The following is a 16,069-nucleotide window of genomic DNA, read 5'->3' as shown; positions in this document are numbered from 1 at the left end:
CAACACTTCTCAAACTACTCCCTTTTGAAAAGCATAGGAAGTCACAAAGGGATAAGGGATGCTCATTTCCAATAGGGTTTGCCACAAACCATAGGCTCCTGCCTATATGTGATGGCTTTCTGAAGTCCCCTCATTCATGTAATAACAGCATTGATCTGCAAAGCTCGTTGATCCCTGGGAGGCTTGGAGAATGGTTAGAAGTCTTGTTTGGGAAGTTTTTTTAAGTTTCCCATTTTTTCAGCTGTTAAGGTTTGCATAAATGCAAGGTAAGAAAATTGTTCTTCATGTCTCATTATTGAGAAAGCAGCCACCACTGAGAAGCCACAATGAGACTCTCTCTCTCTTCAGGCAACAGCCCACTAGACAAATTGAAGTCTGTTATTTCTGCAGAGTTCCCATTCATGTGGAATATTTTGAAGTGGTCTCATAAGCAGCAAATTTTAGTACACAACATTACGAAATATGGGAAAAAAAGGAAAATGTGACTCCAGTCTAATTTCCCTGCAGCATTGAATTTAGTTTTAAAGAAAAAGGAACTGGAAACACAGACAAAGGTATAGGTCTGTTTTTAAAAGGATGAAAAAGAAAACATAAAAACTTGTCATTTGACTTGCTATTTACCCAGAATTTTCTAAATTCTTTGAATAAATTCAAAGCATATCAAGTAAGAAAGAAAAGTAGATGAAGTTTTCCTATTAAACTTTTTATGAAAAGCACATAATAGTCTTATTTTTACATTGTACATCTTTCTCAAATGTCACAGAGAAGTCTCAACACACAGTGATTACCTTTTTCATTGGCAGTTACAAGAAAATCCAGCCAGAAAGAGGGCTTTGATTAGGAATACTCCTCATTTTCCTACAAAACATCTGATGATGCAGAAATCAGCATCTTTTCCTTGATAGAAGGAACAGGGCTGCTTTTTACAGACTACAAATGTTTTTCTGTTTTCTTGTGGTTCTCCATCATCTCAGTACACAATTATATAACAATAAGGGTGACCTGGAATCAGGACAATCAGCAAAGAGGGATGTCAGGATCTCTGCCTCTTGGTGTCTTCTGGTTAAAACAGGAGCAGCACTAGAGGTTCTGTTTTGATGAAGACAGGACCTGCTGCACTCCAAACAGGAGTAATCAGAGGAAATTCTGTGTTTAATGTTATAAATACCTCAAAGATCCATTTTGATCTTAAAATCTCAGCTGACAGCATATGTGTTACCTTGCAACTTGAACTCATCCTCAAGCCTGTGATCTGAGAAGTGCTTCAGCCAAAGCTCACAGCAGCAGATGAAAGGAGTTGGCTTGAACAGATTTTGACCCATAACGAGGGTACATGGACAGCAAAGCAGAATTGGGCATCATGTTGAAGATCATAGCTTAAGAAACACAGCAGAAAGGAAAATGTTTGCAAAAAATCTCAAGTGTCTGCACTTCATGATTAGCTCTACGAAATAAACACATCAGCTCTGAACAGACTCCAGGGCTAATTGCTACACCTTATCTCCATATTGAACATTTCTTTCACTTGACTGAGGGACAGACTTACTGTCCTGTGGACAAGCCACTAATAACAGGAGTAACACCTGAGAAATGGCACAATTTAAGATCTAGCCAATGTTTCACATTTATTCCTACATTAATGTATAATTATGTGCAGTGGGTAGACATGCAAAACAATCCTAGCCTTGGCATGGAGAATTCCTGTACAGCATTTACAAAGTATATTATTACTGACACCTAATTTAGTCTGTCAGAGCAGTGCTATGAGGGACTAATTAAAGTCAAAGTAGAACAAATGCTTGTACTCAAGAAAAACACCAGGGAAAACCCAGACAGATTTTACCAATCTGCACATAGCTCGTGCCTGTCAGTGTGAAGTGTGTCTGAGGTGGTATATTTTACACATTTTACCTGCTTCAAAGCAGAGTCGTTCCACTCAGATAGCTCTCAATTTCAAAAGAGCAGATCACTGGCACTCACTGTTTGCCCAGACTTGCTTACTTAACCAAGCTTAAGATTTTGAATTTTGAGCCTCCAATTACATTTTTACAGCTTTCTCTGGCTTTTCATGGCCCCAGAAATCTATATTCCAAATATGATCTATCTCCTCTGCTAAGAAGGAAAAACAAAAACAAACAAACAAACAAAAATGATAGACAGGTTGAAGAGAAGGAGGAGGGTAAAGAGAAGCCTGGTATTTCCAGCACAACTGTTGGACCAACTCACTGCTAGTTGCTTGTATGGAGCAAGACCCACAACTACCAAGGTATTTTGCAGGGCATTAAATTCATTCAGTGCAGGGCTGTGGCAAAGGGAGAAAGAGTGCTGAGGCTGTTATATGCCAAGCTTTGGTTATTTCAGCAAATGAGGATCTTTCTTGCCAGAGGCCAGTATTTTGAAGATGCCCTGAAAAGGCCTGCTTTAAAATTCACTGAAGCTACAGGACTTTGAGTCAACCGGTCAAAGAGCCAGGTACTCCTGAATGGCTGTTTATTGTCTGCAGCACATATGCAGAAAATGAGAATTTGCAATTTCTCATTCTCAGCACCTGAAATTACCTCTGTTTTGCTATCAGCATTTAGGACATGGAACCTACAAAGCATCAAAGAGGACCACACATTTCTGCTTAGGCTTCTGAGGTTCTGCAAACCTGAAAGACAGGACCCAAAGCTGCGCATCCCAAAATCCACCACTTTGCCATATCAGTCAGCTGTGTGACGTTCAGTGGCTGTTCCCAGCATGGGCTTTGGCCGCAGAACAGTGCAACATTGGTGACAGCTCCAGGTGAGACTAAGCTCCATCCCTTCCTGTGGGCAGACCACTGAATGGCAAAAAATAGGCTGTGTGTGATGGCTTAGGGTATAAGAGTGACAAAGAGGTTTCATGTTTGCACAGCAAGGCTTTCAGAACTGAGCTATGAAAGACACTTCAACACATCAGCCAGGAGCTTAGAGAAGAAGGTCAGCCCAATGCTGGCTTTCCTAACTTGGCTGCAGAGGATTTTTCAAAGTCCAACCCTTTCAATTTACTCCTGCAGGCCCACATGTACCCTACATCAAGGCAAAGCTAGTCCCCTCTATTGCTTCATTCACAGAGTAGTTCAGGGTCTTGTTACTCCTGTGCAGCCACTGGATCCCATTGATCCACCTTGTTCTGTGCTAGAGATGCTCCTCACAGCCTACACAGTGCACACATCCAGCAGCAGGCTTTGGCTTGTGCAGCACCAGCCCAGCCTGAAGGGACAGTGCCTGGGTTTAGAGCAGCTCCTGTCTTCATCCTTGAGATGGCTTTCAGGAGGACAGGAGCTGAGCTTTCCTAGAAGAACAATCAGAGGCTAACATGAAATTACAATGTACTACCCTCAGTCAGATAAATCACTTTTGGGAAAAGAGGTTCATAACAACTCCAGACATGCCTAATAGTTCCACTGTGAGTCTCTGGATAAAGCCAGGGACTGGAAACAAAATGAAATCATTACATGAAATTATTTGTACTACTGTAATGTTTGAGAGCCCCAGCTAAAATGAGACCTTTCTTCAGCAGGTGCTGTGCAGAGCCAGACAGAGGCAGTTTCTGCCTGAATTATTTTGCCAACTGAACACAAAGGAGAAAGGCAGGAGTGCACTTGTTCCCTCTCTTCCCACAGGCACAGGCACAGAGGAGATCTGGGGCCAGCCAAGGCTAATGTGAATGACAGCTGGGAGCAGAGGTTTTGCAACACCACATAACCCAGGTAGCCTTATTTTTATTGTTGTTATTAAGTACATTATCAGAGCCTCCTCCAGCAGTGTAAACCAAAATGATTTCCTCAAGCTATGCTCCAAGAGGCATATTACACCCCCCACCAAACTTATTGAATTAAGTGAAGTGTGCATATTATCTTTGCTTATGGCTTTCAAGGCTCATGAATGCTACTGTAATTGTTTCATAACACAGATCAATAAGCAGAGCCCAAATATGCCCTGTCTGCCTCAGGGGAAAGGCAGTAAGAGGAGCTGGGTAACAGCTTTTTCGAGATCTTTCTGCCCACCAAACAAAGGGAACTCACTGTAAACTCTCACTTTTCAGGAAAAGATCTTATTTGCAAGTCAGTCTGTGAATTGTTCCTTAAAGAGAAGATGGCAAGAGCTTTCATTTGGAATTAAGGGATCGAGTTAACTAGCTAGGGTTGCCTTTAAAATTCCTAAATCTTCAAGCATTTTAAACTAATCCAGATTTTAAAGGGCCTCCCTTCACCCCATATCAGTGCTGTCAGGTTTCACGTGTCACTCGGCTGCAGAGATCTGCTAGATATTCCAGAAAGATCACACAGGTGAAGTTTGTGTTTACTTGAGGACAGCAGAAAACACAAAAAATACCAAAGGACAATAAAGTAAGTGAAAAAACCCTCATTTCTTGCTATGTTGAAGAAAATTTTGAGTGTGTTTTCCATTTGTTCCAAGAGGAAGTATGCCGTGCTATTTATGCAGCAAGTTAGCATATTTCTGAAGACATAAATAAAAATATCAAGGTGAAACACCAAGGAGTTTATTAGCTTAGTTATTAAGAGCTCTTTACACTTAACAACCTAAAGCATACACAGAGCAATTTGCAATCAACACTTTTTAAGCTCTGAATAATCCATTCCTTAAGCAAGCTTTCCTGCTTCCTTGAAAACATCCTTTATGTCTTTAAACTTTCAAAGAGGAAAGCCAAATTCATTAAAGCAACTTCTTAGCTATGCTTTTCACTCTCCCCCTTATTCCATCATATCTCCTGTTCTCAAGTGAGCTAATTGCTTTGTAATTGGAGCTCCTGCCAGGGCAGGACTCAGCCCAGCGAGAACATCTCCCATGGATGGGATCCAGCTGGATAAGGGACCAGAGGGATGTGACAACTGGCAGAGCAGTTGGCCTGGGAAACTTAATCCCTTTTCCTGGTTACACCTTCTCCTCTAATCAGAGATCCCTCCAGATCCCTCCTTCCACTGCCATCTTCTCTCCCATCCAGACCTCATTACGCCACTGCTCTGTTCCTGTCTCACACACAAACTCCCATCTTCTCCCATCTCCTCCAGCTCTTCCAATCCCTGCAGTACCTGAACACCTCTCTCCCTTCACTGGACAGCTTTTTCTTTCATCCTCCTCCTCTCTTTTTCACTTTTCCTTATTGGTTTTGTCTCTTTTCAACACCATCTACATCAGAAAAAATATCTCTGCTGCTAAATAGAATTTGTGAGATGTGCTGTGCTTATTCAAGCCTTGCTCACAGCACCCAGGTTAGCTTAATATATTCACTTAATTCTCTTGCTGGCTGGCTGCAATACATCATCTTAAACCAAGCTAGCAACATGTAGTGCACTTAAAGATAGCTCGTGGAGTGTAAATGATCCTACAGGTCCTTGCAATGATCATGCAAGTGAGACACCTTCTGGCAAGGGTAACATGAAACAGACACAGATAGATTGCAAATAAGATCCTTTTCTTTTAAATAATCCATGAAAACTTACCAAATACCAAGAGATGAGTGGGCATAGAGAAGCAAAATTCATGTTTCAGATATAAATCTTGAAATTCTGGCCTTTTTACAGACTTTCTTAGAGCTCAGAATCACAGCACTTCAGCTTCTTTCCCTGACTGTTTAAATTACACTCCTCTCTTTCTCTGGACTGGAAGCCTTTAGGAATCATCTCATAGCAGTTCCTTAAATTTTCATCAAATTCAAAAGAAGAATATAACTTTCTGCAACACCCACCTGGTAGCTTTCAGGAGAGCTACAACACCATGTGGCACAACAAGATGCTCTGTGACCTCTCCTACAGGCTTTGCATTCACTTGCTCTTTGCACTGTTACCATTAATCTGAAATAAATATTGTTAGGCAGAGAGCATATGGTGAATCTAAGAGCCTAATATAGGCAGTCAATTCAATTAGAGTTGATAGGAGAAGAGGTGGCTTTGCAAGAAGACAATAAGAAAAGGAATCAGTAAACAAATGACATAATAACTTTCTTTATCATGGGCCAGGCCAAGGATCCCACTAAAAAAAACATTACTAAAGCAATAGCAAAGAACACTCTGGGCAGCACCTCATTTGTCTTGACACAATATTAAAAAGTCATGCTGTAATACTCAGCTCTTTTGATTGTTTTTCAGATTTGTATACTTCTCAGTCTTGTATGAACACATTTTTCTGAGGACAGGAGAAAAAGAGACCCAGGAGCTTTGTTCTGAAATAATGCAGTATTTCCCAAATCTGCAATGAGTAAAAATGTTTTCATAAACTAACTTAATTAAATTTTGAAGGGAACATCTTAAAAAAAAAAAAAACAATCCAAATATTTTGGTAAGGTGATATTGCAATAGCTGAGGTGAAAATTAATGTAAACTAATCCATGTAAACTAAAGGGAGCACTACAACAGATCCTCATCCTTACATTTCTGTTGCCAACACTGAATTCAAATAGGATCAATGCTGGCATCAATATAAAGAAAAATAACTTTTTATCCAAAAATTTATCCTAGGCAGCCAAAATTCAGGCTGCATTATTGAAACAGAAGCTGACACATACAGAGCATGATCATTGGGATAATTTTATTTAATGTGACAGCATCTTGAATTATTAGAAAAACTATTTCAGTAGATGGAAATTCCAAAACACATCAGCTTCCTGAACCCTCACCACCTGTTTCTAAACTCATGAACATTTTAGACATATACAAGAAGAGTCTATTCCACTGATTGTAAACAGGAAAAGAACAGATTCTGACACACAGCTCTGTTTGCCATTTGTGGATGTGATTGAAAACAAGACCTCCCTTGCACTGTATTTGGCTGATTGAGTCGTACAGTCCTTGTTTGCATTATCAGGGGTTTGGAGACCATTGGATCTGAATGCAGGAAATAATTTCCTCCCTGTTCAGGTTCATTGTAGTTTAGTGCCGACAGAGGGAAGGACAAATTTGCATTTTTCTGCAGCATGGTAAAATGTTTTCACAATCACTTTCTGCCCCTTTTTTCCCCACCACAGATGTTTTAAAGCATTCTTAACATTGATGACATCTTTTCTTCCTTGCTGGTAGTGCCTGCTAGTTTAATTAATTTCTAGTTAATAGAAGACATTACACAAAACTATCAGTGAGCAAATTAAAATGATCTAATAATCCTTTCTGGCTTTATACTTTCTGCAACCATTAGAGAGGCAAGCATACCTGAGCCAGGAAGGGAAAAGATCCTGTAATGTTTAATCTGCTTGTGATTTCTGGGAACCTCTCCAATGATGTATGACTGCCAGAGGAAGACACAATTGTGTCCCTGGGGGCTCCACTGGAGCAGGGCTTCCCGGTACCTCACCAGCCTCCAGTGCACAAAGTCCTTGTGCCTGAGGTGGCTTCCCTTAAAGGGAGGCAGCAGTGAAGGGAGGTGGGTCCAAAGGAAGGCTGCCTGAACTTAAAGTCTTCAGAAATTTGAGAGTTCAGCCAAGGGGTGTGTTTTAGGCTTTGCTTTAAAGAAAAAAAAAAAAAATCTATTTTCCATATTTTAAAAATGAACTGGTTTTTGTGTTTGTTTTGTTTTGTTGGTTTGCGTTTGTTTGGTTTTGGGGGGGTTTTTTTGTTGGTTTTTTGGTTTTTGGGTTTTTGGGGTTTTTTTGGTTTTTTTAGAAAAACATTTTTTATAGATGAAACAATAAGTTCTTGCAGCTTGGGTTTCTGCAAGAAGCTATAATATTGTCTGAAAATCAATCAATTAATAATGGTTAGCACATGGGAACAGCTCCAGAATAAATTCTTTCTCCTGGTGTATGGCTCTTTAGAAATTGTATGGAATATATCTCCTACTCCTACCAACAAGGGATCATTGCACTCCTGCCATTCTTTCCTTCTAGAAACACCCACGAGCTGAAAACTTCTAAGCAGAGAAAAACAAACCTTAGCCAGGCATTTTTTTACCTTGCTTGTTGCCGTGAAAGGAGCAGGCTGCTCTTCTGGCCGGTCTGCAGCCCAGCAGGCAACACCAGAGGGCTCTGTGGCTGCGCAAGCCGGTCCCGCCGCTGGCACTCCATGGATTTCTCCTCACCTGCTCCTGCTGAGCGCTCACCGCTGCCTGCCGGCACCCCCTTCCCAGGGCTCCCGGCTGAGCAGGGATCCTCGCTTCCCTCCCAGCCGGAGCGGGGTCTCTGCCCGGCCCCGCTCGCAGGGGAGCCGGCGGCAGCCGGGAGCGGCCCTGCCCCGGGAGTGACGGGCGATGCACACAGGCCTTGCTGGAAGCGCCCGTCCCCTCCTTTGAGCCTCGCTCTGGAGAAGCTCAGAGCAGGCAAAGCCCTTGGTTTCATTTCAGCTCTTCCTCTTCTGAGGTCATAAAAGCTCCAGCTGCAGGCAGAGCTGGCCGCGTGGATGGTGTCTGCAGCGCGTGACCAGAGCTCTTCCCTCTTGGGCCTTGTTCCATCTCGTCCATCCTGGGCTTTCTCCCTGGACCTGCAGTCACCACTTTTGCTGCAGGAGCCTTGGTTTCGTTTCCTGAGCTATGAGTTGGTTTTTCATTTTTACCATTTCGCCACCACAGCTCAGCTAGTTTTTCTCAGGAGAGCTTTCTGGAAAATTTCCTTGCTTGTCTCAAAAATTTGTTACAGTGAGAAAAATCTCCCCTTCTCACTGACAAGTTCTGACATTTGCTGAGGGCCCTACTCAGCCCCAGGAGCATCAGGTAGCTGCTGGCCCCATCACGGCTGTGGCAGAGATGGGTTCCTCCCTGTTCCTGCAAAAGTGCCACAGACAGCTGTGAATGCCCTCCTCAGGAAATTCCCCTGGACCACAGAGCCATGTGTGGCCTTGCTAACTGTCCTTGCTTTTTCCAGCCATCAGAAGTCATAGATGGCATTTTTTCCAAATTCTCTCCTTTACTCTTTTGAAACTGACACCAAAGAAAATCTCAACCTATTGATGGGAAAAAAACCCAAAAGCTAAATCAGGTAGACACCAAAAATCCATGATCTCTTCAGAGTGTGGAGAGTGCTATTACAGTAACTGTCACAGTTTATTAAACATCCCTGGGCTGCCCCATGTCAAGGACAGAGTAACCTGACAACATGTAACATCACCTCAGCTCAGACCATGCAAGTGCATCCATCCATGCAGGCAAGAGCAGCAGGAGCCTGCACTGAGGAGTTTTACACCATTAACCAGCATTTATTTGAAGGATGGACAGGCTGTACCTACACCAGTGCAGGGCACTGACCCTTACCCAGGGCTCCTCTGGGTGTATGGCTGTCAAAACTCCTTCATCTCCATCTGCTCTCACCTGCACAACATGCCCAAAGAAAGACATAAAAACTTCCTCTGCAACAGGTTCTCCATGGAGAACAACAAAACGTTTAATTAATGTCACCCTCCTGCCCTGGACAAAGGGCAGTACAGCCCACATGGACACCTCCAGCTGTGTGCCTGTAGCAGCAGATGGCAGTGTCAAGGGAGGGCAGGGAATCAGAGCTGGACTGAGCCCTGCCTGCCCACCATCCCCTCCCACACATGAACAATCCTTTTTCCTCGTCTGTTTCAATGAGCACACTTGAATCTCCTCACTGCAGGTTTTACAAGAGGAGCCTGCTGCACTGCTAAGAGTTGTGCATCTTCTTCCCAACCCATAACATCCAGTAACTGTGTCCAGCAGGCCCCAAAGGCATGGGGAAAGAGGTATTTGCCCCTGCCAACAGGGTGACAGCAGAGATGGCACAGCCGGAGAAGCACAGGTCTGCCCTGCTGCAGACACATTCCCTGTCAGCCAAGTCTCCAGGTGGCATATCAGAGGAGCCAGCTGCTCTGATGGAAATGAACCTGTTTTCTCCCTCTCACACACAAATACAAGCCACAGATGAAAGAAGTCATGCTGGAAGCTGCTATTTATGAGGAGCAGCTGAACACAGATGACTTAGAGAGCAAGTGGAAACTAGGGCTCAGGCTGAGATCGCAGATAAGAGAGGCAAGGAGGAGCAGGTCAATTCTAGACATAGATCTCAATGCACAATGATGAGAAAAATGTTGAGGCCAGCTCAGGGCTCTCAGGAGCAGAGGCACTATTGAAGGGTTTACCCTCATAACTTGAAAGCCTGCTGTGAAAACCACAAGGAGAGACTTGGGACGACAATGGAACACAGGGAGAGACAAGGAGGGAGAGGGGGACTCTGTGGTGAACCTGCCACCAAAAGTCCATTTTTCCTGTGCCCAAACTCCAGCCTTCCCAAGATCCTCAAAAATATTTCTAGACTACAGAAATACAAATAACATCCTTAAACCTTAAACATCCTGACAGAAAGAGCCTGGGGAGGGATGGGTATTTGTTCAAAGTCAGAGAGGTAAAGTAAAAGGAGGTAAAAAGTAAAAATCTTCATGGAACAAATCACTGCTTTGCCTGTGAGCTACTCAGTGTCCAGTCCCTGCCACCCCCAGACCCAGGAGGGTCCCTTTCAAAAAAAAGCCTGATTGAAGCTAAAGCTATTTTTTCTTCAACATGCTTGGAGAAGTGCATTGAAGTTTCCTTTGCAGAGTGACAGGACATGGAACATTCCAGCTCAGAGCCCCCACAACCTGCCCTCCACAATGGCACAACGTCCTCCTCTCCCTCTCCTCTCATTCATGCTACTGTGTCCGTGACTGAGCTCTGCCTGCAAGAGACAATTCCATTTCAGTGCAACAGATTCAAACTCTAATTGAGTTTTCCTATTTAAATCCAGGCAGGAACAGCTCTGCCAGCCTGCAATCATGAGAGCTATTTTTGAAGAGAATTTTCGAACGAGTCAGGAAGTCAAATATAATATTTTTAAAACATTTTTAAGAGTATGTGTGTGTGCACACGTGAGTGCATTTCCTTCTGCAAGCAAAGGAACAATTGCTCCCTGTGCATGAGAGAAGCCAGGTTGCTTTAATTGTGTGGCTGCTGATATGACTTACTGTATCGCAGTTGAAAACAAAAAAAAAATCTTCAGTTTATGTGTGTATTCCTGCTTTTAGTGACTGACTGTAATGGAAAAAACATAATGCTGCTTCTCTTCTTTTAGCCCTGTCTCATCCCAGACACCATCTATCTTCCTACAGCTGCTTGCACAGTGGTGTCCCCTCCCTTATGCTGCTTAATTCAAGTGCACAGTCTAGGGATTATTTGGAATATTTTATCCCCATCTCTGTACAACACAAAGAAGGGGGGTTTTATGATGAAGATGTCAGATTAGGACTCACATCCAGATTTTGCATTCAATACTGATTCAAACTTGTCATGGAACTCAGTTTTTTGTCTTCTATTATGGAAAAGTGCAAAAATACTTTGTCTTTCATGCTATTCTCTTTCAATGCAAAGTCTAAGCCACTTTCTCTTTGGCAAGATTTAGCACACTGAACACCTATTAAGCTTCCATCACTAATTGTAAACCTGTATTCTCCATCACTTTCCTTGTATTATCTTCTAAATACTGTATGGGTTTTTTTCAAGAGCTAAGTGAACTCTTTGATAGATGCTTTGATCTCTAGTTTAATAGGCCTTTAGTTTAAATCAGTGCTAGGAATAAAAGTCAATACTTGCATACTGAGATAGTTTCAATTTCATTGATCCTTTAGTAAGGACAAGAGTGCTTTGCAGAGTTTACCATCTTACAGCTAAATTGACTGGAATGTTTTGACGGTTCAAATACTTCAACAAAAATGTTCTTCTTAGGATAAAAATGTTTGCACAAAAGCATACATTTTGCTGTAAAATAATTAACAATGAGCCCACCATCATTTTGTGCAATAAACACAAACTCTCAGCTGCAGTGAAGCCCTGCATTTCTGAATTTCTCTCTCATGTCATTTCCATTTATCATTTCCCTACTTCATCAGCTTGTATCTGAGGACTTAATGAAAAACAGTGTTGAAAGTCACTCCCTAAAATTAATATAACCAACACCCACCTCTCTCCTCTCATCCACTGAGTCAGTCACCTCACCTATTCCTCATTCCTCTGTGCAGTGAGGAAGAAGGTCTGAAAGCCAAGATCATGGCATGGACAGGCCAGTTTTGTTTTCCCACTGCTTGCAATGGTTTATTCCTGGGACGAGTCCATTCTGTCATGAAAAAGGTAGATGTCATTTCTTCATTTCTGTTTTACATTAGTAGACATCTTGTTTAACCTCAATCTTAGATATTTAAATGCATTGCAAATATTCTGGGCTTAAAATTGTGCTGTGACCTTTAGAAAAAGATCCTGAGGCTAAAATATCAGTTGTGCCATTCCAAGGACAGCTCATTTCCCCATACAGAGCTTTTTGTGTTGCTGACAAGGAGCTTGGTTTTTGTGTTGTTCTTCACAAAAACAGAAGCTCAGCCTTGGCATCATCTCTCCTTGAAGTAACTGAGAAGTTGGCCTTGTTTTGTGACAAATGCAGTTGAAAGATTAGTTGAAAATTGGATTTTCTTTAGAATAGAAAGCAAGGAGGACAAACGTCAATGGAAATACTCTTTTTGGCATCCCTGTGCCTTGGAGCAGCTCTCTGAAGATGGATTTTCCAGGGGAGAGAAGCTGTGATGAACTAGGCCCTAAAATTACCTCCATAGTCTAAACTCTTAAATATTGTAAAATATTAAAGAGGAAGACTCTGCCTGCCACCATTAGTCCTTCAAAGCCAGTTCTCTGCAGAGAGGTGAAGGAGCAGACAACAGATATTACCAATGCAGACTTATTTGGAGAACAGGAAATAAAATAGGTGAATATATCAGGAAATAATATAGGTGGCTGGATGTGGCCAACACTGCTCAAAGCCCTGAGCAACCTGACCTGCCTTTGGACTTGTCCTTGTTTTGGGATGGAAATTTGGCTGGACAACCTCCAGAGGTCTGTTCCAGCCCCAACCACTCCTTGATCCAGTGATTTTATATAACTTAATTATCTCAGCTTAAGACAGGGTATCCAAACACTTACTGAGATTTAGAGATGCACAAGAACAGTGGGAGTCCTGTCTATATCAGAAAAGATACTGAAAATTTTGGTTCAAAATTTTTTCAGAAGGCAACGATGGTTCAGTAAATTCAGGGCTGTTACTACTATACCTAAACACTGAGATTACATAAACACTTAAAATAAGTAGAAAATTTCAAAAATATATGTCTACTCTTCACTTAGTTTCTCTGATAGTAGAGCTGTTCTTCCTAAATATGCAAGAATTTCTTCACAGAAGCATAGTCTAGATACACTGGTATATTTTTCTCTTGGGAGATACTTTTTTCAAATATTAATTATGGACATAATTTGAGAGAAAAAGCTCATTTTTTATCAGCAGTCTGTGGTATCACATGAAGCATCTAATGCTAGGAAAGTGTTCTGATAACTGAATATGAAAATTATATATATATATGTGTGCGTATATATATATATATATATGGGATATTTCAAAGATATCTGGTTTTAAAGTCTGTGTTGGATGCAGACCACTCTTCCTTTGCACCTGCTGCTACCTTCTCAATAATTTATCCATAATTAATTATTGAGATACCATTTTTCAAAAATATAAGTAAAATCTTCACAGCACAAAACACAGAATCATGAATTCAGGATTGAACTGCTCAAGCAGAGACAGAGTAGAAAGGCAAAAGAATTGTTATTAGCATACAAATAGATGAGATAATGGAAAAGGGGATATACTGCTCAGGAAGCAGTTTTACAAATGTTATTTTTCAAGTGTTCTACAGGATGGAAGTCCCCATTTAATAAGAGCATTTAAAAATTGTCATTAAAGCCTTAATCCTTTAATGTGCCACATGTGGGTGGCTGCTGTCCAGATGCCAAGTGAGGCTGGGGAGGAGGTGAGCTTCATGAGAAGAGGGAGTTCTTCAGATACTCATCACATTGTCCTGCAGGCTTACAGATCCTCCCTGTAATCCCCAGAGACCTGTGAGAAGAGTTTCTGCAAAGTACAACAAGAGAAATGGAAAAGAAAAAAAAAAAAAAAAAAAAAAGAAAGAATGGGAAAAAAGCATATACAAAGTGCATTCCTTTCAGCAACAAAATCAGATTTCTAAGGTTTCTCTATCACCCATTAGCAAAGGTACAGTCACAAGTCCCCAAGAAATCAACAATGATTTTTAATATTAATGTACATTGATACTAATACATATTTAAAGAATTTACCTACCCTTAGCTGAACCACAGAAACTGAAAGCTACTGGGCTTCCAGCAACCTGCAATGCAATATAAAATGGATTATCTTAAACAATCTTTTCTGGAAATGGTTGGCACAAAGTATGCAGAAAATTGCACTCTCTCACCTGAGAGATGATGATTTCATTGCTTGCAACTATCTGACCATAATTTTAAGGAAGAATTTGCAGACCTCTAAAAAACCTTGCATTGCACTTTTATGCCAAGGCAGTGGATACAATCTGAACAAGAAAAATCCTCATTGAAATACTCTTAAAAAATAGCTGCATATTTCACCTAACATCCTGTATTGTTGGCCCAGTCAAATCAGTGTGGCCAGTATCTGAGTGTCAGGACACTGTTTGGATATCTGTGGGTGACTGTCACATTGGCAAGCACAGAGAAGAGCTAATCACTTTGCAGGATATTAGGCTATGTTTGTCTCCACATACAAGCCACTGAAGCTATTGTAATGGAGTTCAGCAAGAAGTGTTTCAGGCAAAGAATGGTTAAATTATAGCTACTGCTCTAAACATTACATTAAAAAGTATAAAAGGATACCTCAAGGACCTAAGCTCTTTATAGCCTTTGAAGCAGCAAATCTCTGACAATACTTCATAAAGTACTGGAAGATAAACAGCTGCACCAGTACACATTATTATCAGTTACATTATCAGATTCCAGCTGGCACAAAAGTCAAGTCAAGCAAATAATTAAAACTTCCAAGAGGAGCTATATGCCTATGGGGTTCATCCTGAAAGTCACTGGAGTGATTCACTCACAGAAGTCCTGATGCCTAAATATCAAAAAGAAGATATTTGTAACTAGGGTATTTATTGCTCAGATATTGGTCAGAAGATTAAAAGAAAATTGGGACTAACAGAAAGCTCAGCAAAATAAGTATCACGTGTCACTGACCTGAATATTTGTAGCTGCTCTATATCTTTGATCCAGTGAGTGAAACACAAAATGTCTCATGACTCCTTGATCCTACCTCTAATGCTGATATTAACATATTTGTTACAATTACTCAGGCATGGTAACCTAGATATGTGAGTACCAACAGTTAAAATAACTGGTGTTATTTTATATGCCCAAGCTGCTTTCCAGTTGGTGTCAATATAAGAAATTCAATTTAGTGTAAATAGACCAAACTGAAAAGTTACAGAAAAGGCAGCTGGGAAGCTGCTGAGAACCTGAGAACAGAAGTTTTTCTTTGTTGCTGTATGATATGACTGCATTCAAAGGCATCTCCCTTTGAGATAGATCATTGTCAATCCTGTTCCAATTCTCACCTTTTTGTTGAAATATTTCTTGAGCTTGAATCCCCTCCCAAATATGGGAGCGGGGAGTGAGGAGAATCTGAAAATTGGGGTTTTTAATCTTCTGTGCTCTCTCTGTTGTTACTAGAGAGACATCCTTAGTACTTCTCCCCATGGCAACCTGGAGGTGAACTGGCAACACAATACTGAAATAATCCCTGTTCCACAAATTTTCACCTAGATCCAAGATGACAGGGACTGGGTAGTGGACAGATTTGGAGGCTGTAATAAATGAGGTCCCCAGGTGCAGAGCCCTGATACCCCACAAAACAGCAATTCAAAAATATGTCCACCAAAACCACCTGAAACTTGTGCTGAAAAGAATTAGAGAAGGGAAGCAGAAGAAAAAGGAAAGGGGAGACAAAGCCAAGACAAAAGGAATAGTGAAAGAGAAGAGGAGCTCAACAGAAGAACATCTGAGTCACTCTTTTATTAAAACTTTCTGTAAGGTTCAAAAACCCTACTGCATTTTATCTGTGAGCCTGAAAAGATGAAAGTAGCAAGGAGCAGAAGGCTGTAACTTTCATGTTTACACACAAATGCTTAGAAGGAACCTACCTTTGCCTTACAACCTCATTCAGTACTTGGAAGCGCAAACACAAATTAAGCAAA

General features: G+C 41.3%; 1 protein-coding gene across 18 annotated transcripts in view; it reads right to left on the bottom strand.

Annotated features, from left to right (window-relative positions):
• LOC135306802 (uncharacterized) overlaps positions 1-16,069 on the bottom strand; it is a 193,020-nt gene that overhangs the window by 126,031 nt on the left and 50,920 nt on the right. For 15 of the 18 annotated variants that reach the window (XM_064431286.1, XM_064431287.1, XM_064431296.1 and 12 more), the window contains exons 1-2: positions 7,928-9,245; positions 5,734-5,839 (exon numbers count right to left, since the gene is read on the bottom strand). In XM_064431286.1, the coding sequence (XP_064287356.1) occupies positions 5,734-5,839; positions 7,928-8,310 (489 nt within the window). In that variant the 5' untranslated portion in view covers positions 8,311-9,245. Of the gene's footprint in view, positions 1-1,219; positions 1,377-5,733; positions 5,840-7,927; positions 13,903-14,130; positions 14,177-16,069 lie in introns of those variants that run through there. The other 3 variants (XR_010367570.1, XR_010367573.1, XM_064431300.1) reach the window with 2 other exon arrangements.

The sequence above is a fragment of the Passer domesticus genome, chromosome 8 (genome assembly GCF_036417665.1).
Source record: "Passer domesticus isolate bPasDom1 chromosome 8, bPasDom1.hap1, whole genome shotgun sequence".
NCBI lineage: Eukaryota > Metazoa > Chordata > Aves > Passeriformes > Passeridae > Passer > Passer domesticus.
Note: the sequence above shows the minus strand (reverse complement) of the source record. Positions and strands in the feature narration are given on the sequence as shown.